Genomic DNA, 21,630 nt, shown 5'->3' on the forward strand with positions numbered 1-21,630 from the left:
AAGTAATCTTTAAAAATTGTATACAATTTTTTTAATTTTTAAAAAATAGATAAATAAAATATATTAAATTTTTTTAATTTAACAAATAAATAAAGAGCAGCACTACTATAAAAAAAAAAGAAAGAAAGAAAGAAGAAGAAACATCCATGTTAAACAAGAGGAAAAAGGTGTGGCCTCTTTTCTATCCCTCCATTCTACTTCCATGTACCAGCTCCCGGGTAGATGCCTTCAGCAGATCTCCGAGGGAGCAGCCCCCTTCTCACCCATGGCTTCATTTTCCTTCAGTTACTGGAAGGATTTAACTGTTGAGGTTGGCACAGTTTTGTCTCTCACCCAGAGTCAGATGCTGGCTCTGTCATATAGAACACGCCACGGTCTGTTGATGCTCATCTGGGTGTCTTGCCCATGCATATTTCTGGTGTCCCCTTCACTACTGAGCAGTGTCTCGAAGGGTACAAACAAGCTGGCGCATGCTCACAGCTACAGTCTTGGGTTTATCCAGGCCTCAGGGATTCTAGGACTCTCTGACATAGCAAAATTTAAGACCAAGAGAAAACAGGGTGAGGAAGATCTTGACTCCTTCATACCTGCTTTGTTTTCTGCCACTTAAACACTATTTGAGAAGTTGGTTCCCTGTGTTCAGAAATGTCACCAAACTTTCAGAGAAGAGCATCTTTGTTGGGAAACACGGTGACCACATAAGACCCCGTTGGGGAAGGCAGAGAATAAAGGTCACAAACTCCCTTTTCAACTCTCTTTCAGCCATACCACATCTCCTGATGGAAAAGTCTGGTAGTGTTACTGAACATAAGTTCATGTGCCCAATGGACAGTAAGGCCAAACAAACCAAAATTTGTTTGAAGCAGAGAAAGGTTTATTGCAGGGCCAAGCAAGAATGGGTGGTTTATGCTGAAAAACCCCGAACTCCCAATGGTTTTTAGGGAGAAGTTTTTAATGGGCAAAATTTGCGGGGAGGGCTGCAGGGTGTGTGACTTTCTTCTGATTGGGTGGTGGTGAGGCAACAGGGCGATGCCCCAGGAACCAAGCGCTCAGCCTGAAGTTACCATCCTCCACATGGGTGGGAGATTTTTTTCCTGCAGAAGAACTTAAAAGATATTACGTACATTCCATGAGAAGGAACCAGGAACCTGCCCCAAGGCTGCATTATTGTTTCTTCACTGCTCCTCCCTTGTTTCTGCATTCCCCCACTTCCCTGTTGGCAACTGTTTGAATCTGCTCTTTGGAGCTCAGGGAAGATCTAGGAGGCTGAAGCCTTTATCCTGCAAATAAGAAATGAGGGACCTGGAAAGGCTTTTGCACCCAGAAGGGCCCTTCAGCGTCCTGCTCAGTTTCAGTAAGACAGGGTGAGGGTATTTATTTTAACTAAAAAGAAATAAAATATTTTTAGTCCTCGAGTCTGATTTTTCTCCTCTATAACCCACTCTCCACTTAGCCAGCAAGTGGAGGATAAGAAACCACTCAGCAGCCTTTAATAAAACTTGTAGTGTATATACAGCATTAGGATTTGTGATTCATGACTTTTTATCTTATCTGTCCTATGCTCCAAGGTCTTAGAAGCAGAGAACTTACAGTTTAACACTTCATACTGAGTTTTATCTACTTCCCCCAAATTTGTACCTCATCCTGTAATCTATCTCTAAATTAATGGTGCAATTATCCACCCAGTTGCACTCAATTCAGAACAGAGGGATTATCCTGGGTGCCTCCCTCTTCCTTATCAGTGATAGTCATCAGTCATTAAAACCTGTAAATTCCTCCTTAGTCATTTATCTCTGTCATAAACCCCTTCTCTGTCCCTCTGTCTTAATTCCAGCCTTCATCACTTTTTGCTTAAACAATTGCAGTAAATTCCCAATTGGTTTCAAAGTCAATGAAACCTCTCCTCCCTCCACACTAAGCATATCTTCCCAAGGATGTGACAAGGTAACTCTCCTGCCTCAAAACATTTAACAGCTGTGGAAACACTAGCCCCATAAGTAAGAAAAGAAAACACGAAATCAGAAATGTTTCTTCTTTTTTGAAGATAATAAACTTTAATCAATAATCTTGAAGCAATTCACTTAGACTTAAAAAGGTACTTCGTTTATTCAGGTACTGTGTTGTGAATGCCTTCTCTTTGCTGGTAACAGAAGCTCTAGGGGAAAAATAGCACTAAGGGAACTAAACAGAGAACTTATTTGCTAGCTGATTAAATTGGGTGAAGATCTAAAGTAAGATTAAATTGATCATGCTCGATCTGTTCACTATCTCAAGCGACAGATTTCTCCAGTGTTTTCCTGCCATTTTCAGAGTGAATAAGACCTGTGTGCTGCCAAGCTGTTTTATTACCCACATAAAACGCAAACCTTTTTGTTTGTCAAGATTTACATGGTTAGAGGATTATCGTAAATCACAATGAACAATAGTTTAGGAGATTAGGTTCATGAATTTTACATGTTATTAATCACCTTACCGAAATAGCGCCCGTCTAGGGTTTTACGCAGATTTATTTTTCTTCTTGGTACTTATCACTAACAAACATTTTGTCTATTTTCTTGTCTCCACCAGAAAGTAAACGCCATAAGGGCAAGGAGTTTGTTTTGCCAAAACAATGGTACAATATGTCTTTTATTTGTATGTATCCCTAGTACAGAATTTGGTACAAAGTGAGCCTCAGTAAATATTTGTTTAACGGGTAAATGAGAATGATAGGAGGGGAAAATTTTCCTCACGTAGCCAAGAAATGGTTTTTCAACCTACAAATTACATGCATACGAATAGTTCTCAAAACAACCCTGGGTAAGAGGCAGAGCCTGTTGTACCAACCTATTATACTAGTATTCACTGAACCTTGAGAATGTGTCATGGGGAGGTCACAAAGCAATGAAACAACTCCTAAAATCAGGCCAGGCGGCTCTCCGACCTCGTGTAACTCAGACCCTTTTGTAGATTTCACATCTGCCGCAAGAAACCCGTTGGCTCCGGTCTGAAACTGCCAATTTGGCACACTATCTGGAAATAAATTCTTGACAAGAGGAAAGAAACGGGACGAAGGAATAATTTTTAATTCTCATACTATCCTCTTTCAATTTTAAAATAATTTTTTAACTGCTGTAAGTGAAACTGTTGAGAGAAAAACGAAGGTGAGCTCCGCTACCCAGAGCTAAAATGGCTGAAATGCCTTCTCTGCCCACACCCACGATGGACGTTGACTGAGAGCCTCCCAACAATCCTCTACTGGCCCCGCCCCTACAGCTCGGAACCCCTCCTTCCTACTACCCGCCCTTCCGTTAGGCCTCCGGTCATGATTGGCTGTCCGTAGTGTTTGCGACTTCTCCGGATGTTGCGTCACGCAGCGAGCTAAAGAGACTGCGCTCACAATCAGTAAGAGGTGGGCAGAGGGCGTTGCGTTTCGCCGGCCCGGAAGGGAAACTGCGCGCTTGAGTTTACCAGGGACTGAGGTAAGGCTTCCCCGGGCCGTGAGGCACCGCGATCCACCTTACTACTGACACCGGCCCCATTGGGCCGCTGCGTGCGTGTGGGGAGGACTGGAGGCGGCGGCGCTGCGGGCTGCGTCACGGGCTGGCGGCGCGTCAGGGCCGTCCTGCAGGTGACCGGGTGGAGGGGACGGCGACTTCGGGGCCTGGGGTAGGCGGGCAAGGGCCCGCTGTCTCTGCCTGCTTCTCCTTGGGCAGCGAGGTGCTGAATCATCCCCGCGGCCGGGCCGCCCAGGCGCCGCTGTGGTAGATAAGGGGGTGCCTGCGGCTGGTGTGCTGTAGAGTCGTGCGTTGACTTCGGGAGGCTGGAGTTTTTGCTGCCGGGCTCTCATCCGAGTCTTGTGATCTAGCTGAACTTTCTCGGGGGACCAGGCGCCCGAGCTCATCGATGCACAGGAAAGCGTACGGGGTCGGTAATAGTACCCATTTTGTAGTTAAGGCCCCTGAGTGTCAGCGATCAAACATTCGCATGAGGCCACTTCTAGCCTGTGATAGAAGTAAAATTCCCACTCTGGAGGCCACTCTGAGCTGGTGCTCCTCAGTAGGTGTGTTGAGGTCTGAGAGGCACAGCACCTTTAGGCTGAGATGATGTAATGCCACGAAAGTGCTAGAATGATTCGGTATTTTTCCAAAGAATAGGTGTCAGTTTTGTACACCCCTCGCAGATCCCGTGACAGAATTGGAAGTACACTCAGGTATTTAAAAGCAAAGATTCTTAGCTTTTGGGGTGCTAGTTAAAATATATATTACTGTGTCCTATTCCTAGGGGTTAAATCCTTAGGACCGAAGTTAGACCTAGGAATCTACATTTTTAAGATACATCCCAGGTGGTTTCAATACCTTGAATACTTTTACATCATATTTTGAAGGGAAGTAATACTTGGCATGCTTGGTTTCCACTGATGTTTTATAACCTTGCAATGTAGTATGACCTTGAAGAGTTAATCACTTCTTGGATGACATTTTTCCTCTGCTCAGAGTTATTCTTAGCCCTTTTTAAAATTTTCCCACTGAATGCTGGTATAAATCTTCAGCCAAAACCACATGTATAAAACCCATCACACACCCCTTAATTCTCTTAAGATATTAAATCCACTCTGTATTGGACACATAAAAGTCATTCCCCTTGTTATTTTTCCGATTGGGATTTAAACCCATTTTGGTGGTCCAGCCCAAACCAGTTCTGTGGGATGGATTTCTTGAACTAACAAGGGACAAGCAGAGTATTCATCATTATCATTTTAAAAGGTCACTTTATTTCACCTTTTCTCCTAAGAGATGATTGGTTCTTTCTTAGAGCCGGTGGGTTGGTTAATGGGTGATTTTTTGCCTCTGTCTCTAACTAGCATTTCAGATCTGCTTGGTAAACCTGGTGCACCACCATGCTGGCCGCAAGACTTGTGTGTCTCCGGACACTACCTTCCAGGGTTTTCCACCCAGCTCTCACCAAGGCCTCCCCTGTTGTGAAGAATTCCATCACGAAAAATCAGTGGCTCTTACCACCCAGCAGGGTAAAGATAATCTGAATATTTTTATATTGTCTGTCTCTCTGTATGCTCCTGGGACCATTTTTTTTGACAGATTGTGAAGCTCCCTATTCTACCATTAGTGATTTACTGAAACAGCCCTGAAAATGTACCAAATCAGCTCTTTCTCCCTATTAGTGTTCTGTTCCATGCTTATCATATATGAAAAAGAACTCCTGTAATTTCTCCTTTACTTACAGCTCTTGGAATTTCTCATTCAGAGAATTTAGAGTACTCTGGGAAGGATTGAGAGCTGTATGGTACAACAGAGAGATCGTGGAGCCTATTGTCAAAAGCTTAAGAATATTACCATTCGGCCAATAACTTATTAATAAGTTACTAAACATGTCATTTCAGCTCTTGTTTAGAGAATGGTAAAACAAAATCTGTCAAGTTAGAGAGAAACCCATTTCCTTTTGTAGTAGATTTCTGCTCTAGCATTCAAATTAGGAGTATAAATTTTGAAATGTGAGGTAGATAAGAAAATATACAGAAGCTAGAAGAGACAACTTTTTTCTCTTAAATTAACTGTTCCACTGTTGAAAAGAGCTAAAATAGAGGTAGTAGTCATCCGTCCCTTTGGCTTTGTGTTAAAGGAAGGATTGAGCCCATTTCCCAGATGAAAAAATGCAACTAATACTTAATGCATATCTTTTAAAAGTTAGTGTTTAAAATATGATAATTCTAGAGATATAAATAAAATTTGTAGTTTATGAAATAAACAGTTCTGAAACCTGAACTAAGAAGTTAGGTTGTAATGAATTAGTGAATCACTTCGAAGATAGAGCACAGGTAGGGTCTACATTTAATTTTTTAGATTGGCTAACATACTTTCATAGTGAAGTATGTATGATTTACATACATAGAAAGTACCAAGTTACATTATACAGAGTTTTCTAGGGTGATGAGATCCTCTGTTTTATTTTGTTGTTAACATTCTTTCGGTGTGGGTGGTGTGTGTCTTTGTTTACATGTGTTTCAGGAATATGCCACCAAGACAAGACTTGGAATTCGGCGTGGGAAAACTAGCCAAGAACTCAAGGAGGCAGCTTTGGAGCCATCATTGGAAAAAATATTTAAAAGTAGGTGGCAGCCTTTAGTAAACTCATGTTTTAAAAAAAGGTCCATGAACAGCATCCTTAAAGTATATGCAAACTTGTACATATGTGCATTTTGTGAGAAGAAGGGCAGTCATCCTCAGGTATCTGATGACCCTGAAAAGGTTGGTACTTCACACTGAGCTCAGTGGTCCCCAGTCACGTTTCTTCCAGAAAAAAATTTTACTTTCACCATTTTTTTTTAAGGATTATTAGTTAATGCGCCATGATCTGAAAGTTATAATCTGTTATTCAAGTTCATTTGAAGTCACGTAGAATCTTATTTCAAACATAATATTTGTACATGTGTCAGGTCAAGAGTAAATCACCAAAACATAGATGTTAATAAAAAGCTAGTTGTTCAAGAGGGGTCATCTTGATTGGCTGCCCATTTAGGGCCTCTCAGGAGGCAATACCCTAATGGCGTCAGTTTGGTTCACAGTTTGGATTTCAGCTTTGCAAGTTCAGAATCTAGATTGGTAATCTACCCAAAATCAAAAGGTCAATACCCATCTTCCCTGACTTAAAGTGGAGTTATGTCCTGATAAACCCATCGTAAGTTGAAGATGTCCTGAAGTTCAAAATATATTTAATATACCTAACTTACCAAATATCATAGCTTAGCCTAGCCTACCTTAAGCGTGTTCAGAATACTTAACATTAGCCTACAGTTGGGCAAAATTATCTAACACTAAGCCTATTTTATAATTAAGTGTTGAATCCTTCCTGTGATTTATTGAATCCTGAAAGTGGAAAATAGAATTATTGGGTGAGTACAGAATGGTTATAAGTGTATCGGCTGTTTACCCTCACGATCAACTGGCTGACTGGGTGCCGCTGCCCAGCATCACAAGGGAGTATCGTACTGCATGACAGTAGCCCAGGAAAAGATCAAAATTAAAAATTCAAAGTACAGTTTCTACTTGAATGCATATGGTTTTTTAAAAATCTTAAGTTGGGGACCATCTGTATTTTAAAATGGGAGAGAGCCCTAGTTGGCATCCCTCAGGGCATTTCTGTTGGTCAGTTGGCCCTAGAAACCAAATTATATGAATCATAGCAACAGTGTAGTAACATTCTTAGGGAACAAACTTTGACTAAGGGGAGCAAGGTGCTCTTTGTGAATACCTCCATCCAGTTAAGAGTTGATAAATTATTTCCTCTCGGTACTCTAAAAAACAAGAGCACCCTCTCCCTTGATCCTGCTGCATAAACACTAATTACATTTTTCTTTGGGTCATTTTTTTCTTGACTCCATGTAAAGCATCACCTTTGTTAATAGCACTTTACACACAATATTAAATATAACATGTGATGTTAACATGTTTTTCTCATCTTTATTTTCTAAGAGTGTCAGGAGAACACACACCTCTTATGAATAAAATAACATATATCACAGAAGTACCCCTACATCTACAGATACACCATCTCCGCAAATTTTGTTAGAGTGAACTTAAAGATTAATTAAGTCTAATCATTTTAGTCAAGACAGCAGTATTAACTTGCATTTCCTCCTGTGTTCTGCAGTTGATCAGATGGGAAGATGGTTTATTGCTGGAGGGGCTGCTGTTGGTCTTGGAGCTTTGTGCTACTATGGCTTGGGAATGTCTAATGAGATCGGAGCTCTTGAAAAAGCCGTGTAAGTAAATTGTTCTCAAACAATTCGCGCCTTAAAGGTTCCAGTTTTCTTCTCATCCTTATCTTTCACCACTTTTGGAATATTTTGTGTCCAGTGTTCCAACTGTGTGGAAATACACATGAATAAAAATAGAATCTCTCATTTCCTTGGCATATATTTATTCAAACAATAAATAAAAATCTTTTACCAAGGTTATATATGTTTAAGCAAGAAGCAAATGTGTTGTTTTGTATATGTGCCAAGTGCTTATATGTTTTATATTACTTAATTTTTTATGGTAACTCCAACATGCATCATTATTTCCATGATACTGGAATAGGATTTAGAGCAATAAAGTGATATTTCTCAAGATCTCCCACCTAGTAAATGATTCAACCAAAATTCACATTCATAATTCTATAAATTAACTGTGTTGTGTTTCTTACAGAATTTGGCCTCAGTATGTGAAGGATAGAATTCATACCACCTATATGTACTTAGCAGGAAGTATCGGCATAACAGCTTTGTCTGCCCTGGCAGTGAATAGAACTCCTGCCCTCATGAACTTCATGATGAGAGGCTCTTGGGTGGTAAGTTAGCTTGTTTTCGTTTTCCTTTCCCACTAAATAGCAAAAGATTAAATGAAAACTATCGGAGGAGGGGATTAAATGGAAAGAATACCTTACTATATTAAACAAATCTTTGTTCAGGTAATATATGAATTATTAGTGCAGCTGAAACAAAGTAGGAAATACCTTCTTAGGCAAGTCAGCTATTATTCCTTGTTGAATATGTATTTTAGTAGCAGCAAAGATGTTGGAACCCAAACTTACAGGAACATTCTACTTATCTAGCAGCAGATATCAAACAGCTCTATTTTGTAGTAATTTACTGAAAAATAAGGCAGATGAAAATCCATCTTATGTGGCACATATATACAATGGAATATTAGCCATAAAAGGAAACGAAATTGAGTTATTTGTAGTGAGGTGGATGGACCTAGAGTCTGTCATACAGAGTGAAGTAAGTCAGAAAGAGAAAAACAAATACCATATGCTAACACATATATGGAATCTAAAAAAAAAAGGTTCAGAAGAACTTAGGGGCAGGACAGGAATAAAGAGCAGACGCAGAGAATGGACGGGGAGGGGGAACGGTAAGCTGGGACGAAGTGAGAGAGTGGCATGGACATATATACACAACCAAACGTAAAATAGATAGCTAGTGGGAAGCAGCCGCATAGCACAGGGAGATCGGCTCGGTGCTTTGTGACCACCTAGAGGGGTGGGATAGGGAGGGTGGGAGGGAGACGCAAGAGGGAAGAGATATGGGGATATATGTATATGTATAGCTGATTCACTTTGTTATACAGCAGAAACTAACACACCATTGTAAAGCAATTATACTCCAATAAAGATGTTAAAAAAAAAAATCCATCTTAGAGGTCAGTGGAGAATAGCTGTCACAAAAACCCAAGCACTCTATACTACTAGGAGTAGAATAGTGCTGGCACTATTCTGAACTTTTCTTGACCCTATATAAGGTTTTATATTCAGTGAGAGTTTCTTGAGCATTTGTTGTTTTACTAGCATTTTTTTATTTTAGGAGAGGACAGGGTAGTCGAGTTTTGTGAAAAAAAACAGCTTGGGCAAAGGAGAGGAGGTAGTCATTACAAGTGAATATAATCCCTTTCAAGTGTTTGAAGTTCAGGCGTTTGAGGTCTGGAGTGTGAAGAAGACACAGTTAGAAAGGGTGTGTTTGATTGCCGAGCTGAGGAGAGCACCTAAGCGGTTAGAGGCCATTGCAGATACTAGAACAGCAAAAGTATGATTTGTATTTGAGCTTTAAGAGCTAATGTGGAAGAGACGGGAAGCAGGTGTACCAGCTGTGCCTTTTCAAGGTCTAAAATGATGGTAATGCAAACTAGAGCAACGAGTATGAGACTGGAAGGGAATGGGAGATGGGAAAGTTTGTATAACACACACTTCCCACAGCAAATTCCCACTGATTCTTCCCATGGGCAACCCAAATCCCTATGACTTCCAAATCTGTCATGTTTCCACTCTTCTGTACTTTCCAAAAGGAGAACCATTTGCAGTTGTGTAGCCATTTAGACACTTCAGTGTTAGGGTCTTGCTTCTCAGATGGGTGTCATGAATCTCCTAGCCTAGAGGTTATTGAAGGCACAGAATCAACTTGTTGCATTCTCATCAGGTATGTCAGTTTTAATTAGAGGTAAACAATTTAAAGCAATGCTTTTGTAATAAAGCAAACTTGAAAGATTGAAATGTACAAAAGAGTTTAGCCCCTAAAATAAGACTTCAAGGAGGTTTTGTGCCTGGGCCATATTCTCAGGTGCTTGTGGGCATAAGATCAGTCTCACCTGCCTTTAGGGCTGCTTAAGTAAAATAGTTTAGAAAGCCAGACAGGTGCTACAGAGAGGAAGAAGCCTTTGGGAGGTGACAGACATACACACAGATAATGTCAAAGTTTGTACCAAGTGCTTTTGGAACAGAGTAGAGACATCTGACACTGGTTATTACAGCCAGGGTACCTACCAGAAAAACTTTTCAGGCAAAGAGGTAATCCTTGAATATGTCAACCAGATAGGAAGGAGGTATTTTTAGGCACAATAAACAAAATTAGAGAGGTGTGAAACTGGGGCATGTTTGCAGCCTACCAGTTCAGTGTAGCTGGAGTGTAGAGTATGGGAAGGTAAAAGGCAAAAAATGAACCTGGATGATGAAGGACTTTAAAAGAAAAATATATAATTGTGTTAAATATCTTGAAAATGCTTTGCACAGAGATAGATGAAGTAGCTTTTAGTAATTGTTTCTCCATTGGAAGGTGGTGAAGTAGAACCCAGCGTGCTTTTCTGTGTTATGAGTGAAGGCTTTCACATTCTCAGCAAAAACAGCTGTTATGTTTACCTGTACTTCACCTCAGAGGTTGACCATTCAGATGCCCATGGGATAGACATAATGCAGATAAGTGAGGCAGGCCTGGTATGTCACGTGGGATTTTGGCATCTAGAGAAAGCCTTCCAACTAAATGCGTTCATGCTCAATTGTTTTTTGAATAGTTGGCCAAACAAAACATCTGCTGCCTGATCTTGCCCAAGGGCTGCAAGTTTGCAATTTCTGCTTTAAATTTCCTGAAGATTGATTATCATCTTTCATTACAAACATTTCTTCCTTGTTATGCACAAGGAATATTTAAATGTATAACAGTGGAAATCGAAGATAGACAAAGAAAGGGGATGAGGGCCAATTCAGCCAGAAAATTGGGAGGACAGAAATGTAGAATCTTATTTCTCATCTTTTCCATGTGCTTCTTTTTTTCAGGTTTTCATTTAGCAAATATAGAATTTGAGACAATGTGATATCTATATATACATATATATATATATACATATATTCTAATTGGTGTATCATGACTAACTTTTTTTTTTTATATATAAATTTATTTATTTATTTTTGGCTGTGTTGGGTCTTCGTTTCTGTGCGAGGGCTCTCTCTAGTTGCGGCGAGCGGGGGCCACTCTTCATCGCGGTGCGCGGGCCTCTCACTAGCGCGGCCTCTCCTGTTGTGGAGCACAGGCTCCAGACGCGCAGGCTCAGTAGTTGTGCCTCACAGGCCCAGTTTCTCCGCGGCATGTGGGATCCTCCCAGACCAGGACACGAACCCGTGCCCCCTGCATTGGCAGGCAGATCCTCAACCACTGCGCCACCAGGGAAGCCCATGACTAACTTTTTTAATGTTACTTGTGCTATACCAAAATAAATATAATTAAAAATAATTATTCTGGGATTTTTAAAGGGGTTTTGTTATACCTTTGTCTAAGAAGAATAAAATTTTTTAAAGATGATGTTATCTGCCAGAGCTCTACTCATTCACTTAAAGTTGTCTGGAAAACTTTATGTATGATAGGGGGTGCTCTCGCTAATTTAACCAAACTGAAATAAGCACAAGGCCTTTTAATGTGCTAGAAAAATATAGGATTCTGTTTATTATCCTTCATCTTTTTAAACATGGTTTATTGGAGGGACTAACTGGACTTGGAACCTGTGAGTTTCTACTTTGTTGTTGTATAAGGATCAATTTTTCTTAGTAATACATGTCTTTCAGACAATTGGTGCAACCTTTGCAGCCATGATTGGAGCTGGAATGCTGGTCCAGTCGATATCATATGACCAGAGCCCAGGCCCAAAGCATCTTGCTTGGTTACTACATTCTGGTATGTTCTGTTTTACAATTGTTGTTAATCTTAAATACTGCCTTTTTTGATGGCTCTTCACAGTCGTAAATGATATGTACACAATTCAATTAAGCCTCATGTCTGCTAAATACTTATGGTTTTCTGCACTTATTCCTGGTAGTATTATTGCCAGATCTCCACTCTGGAAAGTTAATGATTCTGATACTAAGACCATAGACAGCCCCAGTATTACACTTGCCTCTGGTGACAGTCTAATATATGCAGGGATTTCCTTTTATGTATTTTGTCTAATACCAGGAGGATTTCAGATCTGATACACATCACTTGAGAATTGTTCTTGTTGTATATCTTTAGAAAAATAAGAAACTGGGGGTCTCTACCAGAGAAGGAGGACGTAAGATGTGTGAAAGAATAGGAGCAGAGGTTTTTGCAGTGGAGCATTGGGAAGAAGAAAGCAGTCAAAAAGATCTTTGGAAATTCACTTTTGTGTGTGATGTGGTTAGCTGGGTCAGTAGATAGTTTTTGGCACAAAGTTACTGTGGGCAGGACAGAGGCTGACCAACCCTGGTATTGCGGAACAGTATTAATATTCCTTTAGGTATGTGTAATATTTTCCTTAATTATGGAAAGACAAATATTTTAAAGTTTACATAAAGTATTTTCCATTGCAAGTATCCCAGGGTATTCTGCCTCTGGGTTGAGTAAAGAACACCAGATACAGAAACAAAAATGCTTTAGATGCATGATCTCTACCACGAGCCAAGACAAATTTTATAAGCATTTCCATGAAAATTCCAGGGAGACAGACTGAAATGTTTTTAACGTGGGTTAATAAATGGAAATTAGTTTTGGGGTACCCAGTATGATGAATTTCCAGTGTGAAATACATCATTTGTATTCTTCATGTGCTGGCTTTGTTTTGGTGAATGTGAGAGAGCATGACTTCCCAACCTTGGTTTTCAAGCCTCTCTTCCATTAGGTCTTAGGTAATTCAACCATAGATATTTTCCATGGACCTTTACAAGACAGAACTTTTGTGGTTGGGAGGGCGATGGTCCCAATATTTTCTTCTAATACCAGTAACCTGCTTTTAAGAAAAAAATTACTTAAAACGTAGTGTGTGCATTTGCTTTAAAATTTAATATCTCTTAGTGCCATATAACATTCAAGGATTATTCAGCGTCTTAGCCAGTAAATAGAGTTCTACACCTGTTTCCCATTTTAGACACTGTTTCCTTGAATAAACAGGCTCAGTGTCATTTTATCTCTGATAAATAGTAGATCCACTTGTTGAATTAAAGTAGCTATGTAGTTTTAATTCGAGCTAGAATAAGTAAGCCTTTCTACCTGTGTTGCTTAGAAAACCTCTTCTTATCTGATATTATTGTAACATAAATTAAGTTCTGGGTGTTTTTTTTTTTTTTGCGGTACGCGAGCCTCTCACTGTTGTGGCCTCTCCTGTTGCGGAGCACGGGCTCCAGACACGCAGGCCCAGCGGCCATGGCTCACAGGCCTAGCCACTCCGCGGCATGTGGGATCTTCCCAGACTGGGGCATGAACCCGTGTCCCCTGCATCAGCAGGTGGACTCTCAACCACTGTGCCACCAGGGAAGCCCAGTTCTGGGTGTTTTATGTGTGTTGGAGGGCAGTCCCCAAGACCACCCATTCATTCAGCAATTTGTTAGATGGAGTCACAGCACTCAGCATATAGTTATACTCAGAGCTAAGGTTTATTACAGTGAAAGGATACACAACAGGATCAGAAAGGGAGAAAGATACAGGCAAAGTCTAGAGTGTGGAGAAATCCACACACAGGCTTTCAGTGCTGTCTCCTTCCTTTGAGGTCACACGGCAAGAATGCGAAATGTGCAGTAACATGTACAATGTTTCTGCCCAGGGAAGCCCATTAGAGACTCAGGGCCCAAGGTTTTTATTGGGGGCTGATCATTTAGGGACCCTCCTAGCAACTACCAAAATCCAGACACCCAAAAGGAAAGCAGGCATTCAGCATAACTCATTTTTTGCATAAATAGTCTAACCCTAAGGTTAGAGAATGGTTCCAGTGCCAAGTTCTCAGATGCCAGCCAAGGACTAACCTTGCAAGCAGGTCTTTGTAAAGGTAGGCTTAGGTCTGCTGTGTTAACCCTTTCTTGCGCAGTATGAATGCCATTTTTTTCTTTTTTTAATTTGTTTTCAGAATTTGCTTTATTCTTCATAAACATCTTGGGAAGCTGTGTGTGCAGGCATTAGCCTGTCCATATGTTCATGGATGAGGAAGATGAGGCTGGGTGAAGTCACACAGCAGGAAGTGCCAAAGTCAAGACTGACACCCCCAATGTTATATTTCTCTTTTTTTCTTTTTTTTTCCCCATGAATTTATTATTTATTTATTTATTTTTGTCTGCATTGGATCTTCGTTGCTATGCGCAGGCTTTTCTCTAGTTGCAATCAGTAGGGGCTACTCTTCGTTGTGGTGTGCGGGCGTCTTATTGCAGTGGCTTCTCTTGTTGCAGAGCATGGGCTCTAAGCACATGGGCTTAAGTAGTTGTGGCACGCAGGCTCAGTAGTTGTGGCTTGCGGCTTCTAGAGCTCAGGCTCAGTAGTTGTGGCACACGGGCTTAGTTGTGCTGCAGCACGTGGGATCTTCCCAGACCAGGGCTCGAACCCATGTCTCCTGCACTGGCAGGTGGATTCTTAACCACTGTGCCACCAGGGAAGCCCCCAATGTTATTTCTTAAAGTCCAACTCTCTGTCTAATTCTTCATCCACTGGCATGATGGAGTTTCAGACCCCTTTAATCCAAAGTGGATGACCTAAGGGCAACCACTCACAGAGTCAAAGAGACATCAAAGCCAGGTTTTGACCCAGGATAAACATCCCAATGCATTCTATTTTCATTTTTCATACAGATGTTTAATACCTTGTGGACACAGCTGCAGTCTCAATCAGGCCTAAGTGATACTGTGCAAGAATTACTGAAACGCTCGCTTAAAGCTAGTCTCTTCTGTGTTTTTCCCCTGCTTTATTGAGATATAACTGATACATGATATTGTATAAGTTTAAGGCATACAGCATGTTGATTTGACGCATTTATATATTACAAAATGATTACTGCCATAGCATTAGCTGACCTTCATTTCGTATTTACCGTATCTTTTTTATGATGAGAACATTTAAGGTCTACTCTCTTAGCAGCATTTATGATGCGGTATTATTAGCTGTATTCATGATGTACATTAGGTCCTCAAACTTGTTAATCATAACTGGAAGCTTGTACCCCTTGACAGGTATCTCCACATTTTCATCTCCCCCCAGCCCCTCGTAACCACCACTATGCTCTGTGTTTCTCTGTTTGACTTTTTTAGATTCCACCTATAAGTGAGATCATATGATATTTGTCTCTCTCTGTCCAACTTATTTCACTTAGCCTAATGCCCTCAGGATCCATCTGTATTGTCAAGAAGTGCAACATTTCATTCTTTTTTGAGTGAATAATATTCCATTATTTATATATACCGCATCTTCTTTATCCATCCATCCATTGACAAACACTTGGGTTGTTTTCATATCCTGATTTCCGTTCCTTTGCTTATAAACCCAGAATTGGGATTGCTGGATCATATGATAGTTGTGTTTGTTTTTTTGAGGAACCTTCATACTTGTTTTCCCCAATGGATGTACTAATTTCCTGAAGGGCAGTTTTCATTCACAATGATAATGTTGAGCTATTCTTACTAGTTTTGTAATTGATTTGTCCTTAAGCAGCAAACATCTATTGCCATTTAAGATTTTTATCAGTATCATTGGAAAAAATCTCAATAATCTCCTTGAAAGTTTTTCTTAAAATTTTGCTGTCAGTTGCAAAACTGATAGGAATTCTGATAGAAATGTCATACAGACGAATTTCTATCCAATATCTTTCCTAGAGCAAAAAATTTTTAAATTTTTCATCATCATGTGATAAAATATACCCTATTACTTGATCTAGAAATGTTAGTCTCAAGAGACACACTGGTATTAAAATTTCAGTGTGAAGGTAGCTCTGTGCTTATTCCATGAGTTCAACTATGCACATTTAATGTTTAAGAAAAGGGTATAGTTGAGAATTCCCTGGCTGTTAGGACTCTATGCTTCCACTGCAGGGGGCCCAGGTTCGATCCTTGGTTGGGGAACTAAGATCCCACAAGCCACATGGTACTGCCAAAAAACAAAAAAAAAGAAAAGGGTATAGCTTGCTCTACTCAATACAGAAAGAATGCCTTATCTAAGATCTGTTTTTTTTAAGTAAAAGATTTCTATTTACCTTTGCTAATGAAATTATTGTTACTATACTTTGGGTGGACATGTTTATAAATATCTAACAACTAAAATTGCTTTTTCCAAGCTGTGATTACATTCCCTATTACACAAGGTAACAGCAGCATCTGTCCGTGAAGTTCCTACTTTAAGATTAGCATCATATACTTATTCTTCCCTTTTACTGTGTTCTCTTTCAGCACAGTAGATTTGACCTTCAGTTAATTTAAGCCTTTCATCTCAGTTCTTCCAAATGTGAATATTGTTATAAAGACTATTGGTAGACTCAGATCCAAATAATGAACTACACTGCATTTGACATAGTTACTAAAACTCTAGATTAATGTTTATACTTGTGTGAGTTTTGACTGATTGACTAGGAATCGTGTTAGTTGTGATTTAGAATTTGGGTAGGTACAAGTTTTAGTTGTGGGGTTTTGGGGATAGTGTCACCTAAATAAGGAGAAGACTTTTTGTAATCATATTGTTTAACTATAAGCTATAATATGTTCAGATGGCATGTTAGTTAGAAGAAGCATTTTCCTTTTGGTTGTTATTTAGTAAATATTTAACTGCCTGCTTGCTCTTTCTCCAGGTGTGATGGGTGCAGTGGTGGCTCCTCTGACGATATTAGGGGGGCCTCTTCTCATCAGAGCTGCATGGTACACAGCTGGTGTTGTGGGAGGCCTCTCCACTGTGGCCATGTGTGCACCCAGTGAGAAGTTTTTGAACATGGGAGCACCCCTGGGCGTGGGCCTGGGTGTTGTCTTTGTGTCCTCACTAGGTAAGCCACTGTGCTTTGATGCTTGGTTCTTGGTTCATGATGTCCTAAAATCATCTGACATACTCAGGTATCCTAATGGAGAGAATTTAGTAAGTGTCATTTTTAAAAGTTGGTTAAAACGTATATGGTAATTTGACTGGATTTGCTCATTTGGCATCATGGCAAACCATTATTATTGGTTTTACCAAATACATGTAAAATGGGAAAGTTGGTCTGGAGAACATGAAAATTGCTCTGATGCAGGAACTTTCCTATAATGTGGGCAAGTGACCCATTGCAAGAATGAGTATAATGGGTTTTGAACTGAATGTATGTAAAATTAGAGCACATACTCGGATGTTTCCTTATCTGTGCAACATGCCAAAGAAGAAAATTTTTTAAGTGATGCTGATTGTAAATCCAGTTACAGAAAAATCCTTTTTCCCAGAAAAACTTTTTCTTCCCATTTTGATTTCAGGATCTATGTTTCTTCCACCTACCACTGTGGCTGGCGCCACTCTGTACTCGGTGGCAATTTATGGTGGATTAGTTCTTTTCAGCATGTTTCTTCTGTATGATACACAGAAAGTAATCAAGCGTGCAGAAGTAGTACCAGTGTATGGAGTTCAAAAATATGATCCCATCAATTCGTAAGTAGCCTTTAATGTCTTTTCTTTGTTGCATAAGGACATTTGTGTTGCTTTGGCCTATTTTGTTTTATGACTGTGTTAGTTTCCAAGGACTGCTATAACAAATTATATAAACTGGCTGATTTAAAACAACAGAAATTTATTCTCTCATAGTTCCAGAGTCCAGAAGTCTGAAATCAAGGTATTGTCAGGGTTGGTACCTTCTGAGGGCCCTAGGGGAGAATCTACTCCATGCCTCTCTCCTCGCTTCTTGTCATGGCCAACCATCCTTGGCATTCCTTGGCTTGTAGATATATCACTCTAATCTTTACTCCTGTCCTCATATGATGTTCTCCCTGTATCTCTGTCTCTTATAATGATGTCATATTGAATTAAGGCTCACCCTTCTCCAGTATTACCTCTTCTTAACTCACATCTTAATTATAATCGCAAAGACCCTATTCCCAAGTAAGGTCACATTCACAGGTACCACAGATTAGGACTTGAACAAATCTTTTGAGTTCAACCTGCAACAATGACTTTGTTGAATTTTACTATTTTATTTCTGTTATTATTTGGTCTGTTCTCTTTCCTTAGTAAGCTATGTATACACAGAACATTTGATTATATTGCAACTAAGTATAATAATTAGGTATATATTCAATTGATTCAGAGTATTTTACCTATTTTGTTAATTAGCCTTATAGTGCTTTTGTTGGTCAATTAATTTTGCGTGTGTGTGTGTGTGTGATTTATATTTAACAGACTTTAAAACTGAAGAAAAGATGTATTAGTCAAGTGTTATTTTTGGAAAGTGTACATAATTGAAATTTTTAATAGAAAAGCCTATTTTATTAAAAATTGGAAACACTTCAATTTTTTATTTTTTATTAAAAATTGAAAATTCCATTTTGGAGATATTCAACTGTAGCTGATGTTAAGTGGTGTATAATAATGCTTTTTCCTTTCCTTGGCCTCTCCACCAAAGTAGGTTATTTTATTTAAGTAATTTCGTTGAGTTTCATGGTGTCTATCACATTTTTTAAAGTAATTTATTTTTATTTCTTTAAAACTTAATGTAATGATTTTTTTAAACATTGCTATAATGCTTACAGATTTGTAGCAGGTTTTTGGGGGGTAATGAGGGGAAGCATTGAGGGAGTGTGTTATATTTTAAAATGCCAGGCTTGTGTCTGACACATTTCTGTGAAGGTGTTTCTTTGGTTTTTATTTTGATTATTTCATTGTCTGTCACCCATTTCTTTTTTTTTTTTAAAGCAAGATACTGTACTCATAGTAGAGTATCAGAATATAATGATTTTTAAAACTGCCCTTTAACACTTAAAAGATTAATCTGCCAAAAGAAAAATCTTGATAGTTTTCTAGTCTAGGACTTCCTTAGTTGGCGACTTTTTTAAAATTTCCATTTCACATACCTGGGATAAATAATCAGTGTTGCGCTTTCTTCTCTCCTACATTAAGAAATAGTTTTTGTCATTGTTACAAGAATTACATCATATTTAACAGGCATAATTTCTTTTCTAGGATGCTGGGAATCTACATGGATACATTAAACATATTTATGCGAGTTGCCAGTATTCTAGCAACTGGAGGCAACAGAAAGAAATGAAGTGACTCAGCTTCTGACTTCCTTAATACATCAGATATCTAGCTTGTTTAATAGGGGCAGATATTCTTTAAATAGTTTGTGCAAGCAGCTTTCGTTGAAGTTTAGAAGATAAGAACTTGTCAACATGTTTCAGGTGTTCCAGTAATGTGATGCTTCAGGTCTGCTTTTTCTTCTGGAGAATAAATTCAGTAGTTCTCTTCCAAATAGCACACACATTTTCAATTCTTGTGTTTGAGTAATTCTAAAATGTTCAAATGAATATGAAAACCAAGTTTTGTGTTGCAGGAATTTAAGTATTTTATCTATTTTTAAATTTATTTGGTTAAGTGAAATTTAGCAAACTTGTGTACCTGCATTTTTCATTTTGGATTGCGGAATATTAACAAGTAATGTCATAAGTGATGTAGGGGTTTGGTAAAGGGACCAGAGAGAAGTAAAGCGACACCTGCAGTCTTTCTTTGAATACTTAGAACTTAGCACTCATGTAATTGTGGTGAGCCAGTGAGGGGGTCTGGATGTTTGGAAACAAGTCATGGCTGTACATCTGCTGAACTTATCAGAAGCACTGAGCAGAAGACAAAGACATAGGTGATGCTCCAGGCTCTCCTTACGATGTGGATGTGATCATGTTTGGCTTCTCATTGTTTGACACTGTTAGGAGAGTCCACAATGCTAATCATGTGGAGAATTCCTGTTACATATATTATGTGTGTGTGTAAGTCTTACTTTTGAATCGTCTAGTAGAACAAAATATCCTTAAAACACTCAGGAAAAAAATATTCGAAGCAGGAAAATTGTTGCATTTTAAGTATACAAACAATATGTGCATAGTTGCTGAATATTTTTGCAAATTTATTGAAATGTTTAAAGGAATAAATGCTTGCCTTTCTTATCTCTTCAGGCTTTAACTTTTATATCAGAAAAGCCTGTTCGTGGTTTACACTTGAGATTATGAAAGCAGTTTTCCCCCTCAGATTTAGTTTCTTGCATGCCCTCTCAGAGGAGTCACTAAAAAAAGGAAGGCAGGGCTTCCCTGGTGGTGCAGTGGTTAGGAATCCGCCTGCCAATGCAGGGGACACGGGTTCGAGCCCTGGTCTGGGAAGATCCCACATGCCGCGGAGCAACTAAGCCCGTGCACCACAGCTACTGAGCCTGCGCTCTAGAGCCCGCGAGCCACAACTACTGAGCCCGTGTGCCTAGAGCCCAAGCTCCGCAACAAGAGAAGCCACCGCAATGAGAAGCCTGTGCACCTCGACGAAGAGTGGCCCCCGCTCGCTGCAACTAGAGAAAGCCCGCGCACAGCAACGAAGACCCAACGCAGCCAAAAATAAATAAATTTATTTAAAAAAAGAAGGCGGCAAAGCAAGGCTTCTTTCATGAACTATATCAATCAAAAATGTAATGGAGAAAATGCTTCACTAGAGTTTCCCCTAGCAGAATTCTCCTTCTTTCCTCCATAGGCCATTATTTAACTCCCTTGTGCCATTTATAAGTTTTTTGATACAGAAGAGTTATTTTTGGAAGTTCTTATGAATGAAATAAGTGTATGATTATTGAGATAGTTGGTGTTTTGACAAATATTTACTACAGTAATCCATAAATAACTATTCTCCCCACCTCAAGTTACATAGGATGCCTATTTCTGAAATAATAATGGTTCTAGCCAGATGGTGATTGGTCTGTAATTTTTCCAGCTGAACCATATGCATATCATTGAATAGGAGATTTGTTCAAGAAAGCAACTTATTCCCTTACTGATGTAGTATATAGAGTATGGTATGATTATAACTATGGTCCTTACAGCTAGACTGCATTTATCTGAACCCCAGCTCTTCCACTTATTCCTTACGTGACCTTTGGCAAATTACTTAACCTCTCTGTGCCCATTTCCTTATCTGTAAGATGAAGATGATAGCAGAACCTACCTCATAGGGTTAAGGTGAAATGTGCAGGCACTTAGTAAACGCTATGTAAGTTTTAGCTGCTGTTGCTGGCTGGTTTTGAAGGGTTTTTTCCTAAGAAAGATCTATGAAACTTCTGTGTGTTCCCTTCTCTACCTTAGCCCCTGTACAGTGTGATCTTAGAGTGAAATCTTACTGGTCCTGTTGTTGTCAGTCACGTTTTAGCACACAAAGTTTATATCCTTATGTTGGGATGATATACACACAACACAAAATGATATAATTTCAACAGTGGCATCAGGCAAAGGCTTATCTAGAAAATAAAGGGGGTTTTTTTTGTTTATTTTTTTTTAATGACAGCATTTTATTATAGCACTTTTTCTGATTTTGCTAAGACAGTGAAGACTTCAATATAAAATGTGAATATAAGTTAAAATATTATAATAGGTCTTAAA

General features: G+C 39.3%; 1 protein-coding gene across 2 annotated transcripts; it reads left to right on the forward strand.

The window, feature by feature from the left end:
• The first annotated feature begins 3,367 nt into the window (after nt 1–3,367).
• GHITM (growth hormone inducible transmembrane protein) lies at nt 3,368–19,562 on the forward strand. 2 transcript variants are annotated; one of them, XM_029245857.1, is made up of 9 exons: nt 3,368–3,461; nt 4,844–5,008; nt 6,006–6,105; nt 7,648–7,759; nt 8,187–8,328; nt 11,866–11,974; nt 16,848–17,036; nt 17,494–17,665; nt 19,190–19,562. In XM_029245857.1, exons 2-9 carry the CDS (start codon nt 4,880–4,882, stop codon nt 19,272–19,274), a joined length of 1,038 nt encoding a protein of 345 aa, XP_029101690.1. In that variant the 5' UTR covers nt 3,368–3,461; nt 4,844–4,879; the 3' UTR covers nt 19,275–19,562. The 2 variants fall into 2 exon arrangements, with proteins under 2 accessions (XP_029101690.1, XP_029101692.1); XM_029245859.1 differs by lacking the exon at nt 3,368–3,461 and adding an exon at nt 3,485–3,610.
• The last annotated feature ends 2,068 nt before the right edge of the window (nt 19,563–21,630 follow it).

Source organism: Monodon monoceros, unplaced genomic scaffold (assembly GCF_005190385.1).
Source record: "Monodon monoceros isolate NGI ecotype Baffin Bay Population unplaced genomic scaffold, NGI_Narwhal_1 Super_Scaffold_4, whole genome shotgun sequence".
Classification (NCBI taxonomy): Eukaryota; Metazoa; Chordata; class Mammalia; order Artiodactyla; family Monodontidae; genus Monodon; species Monodon monoceros.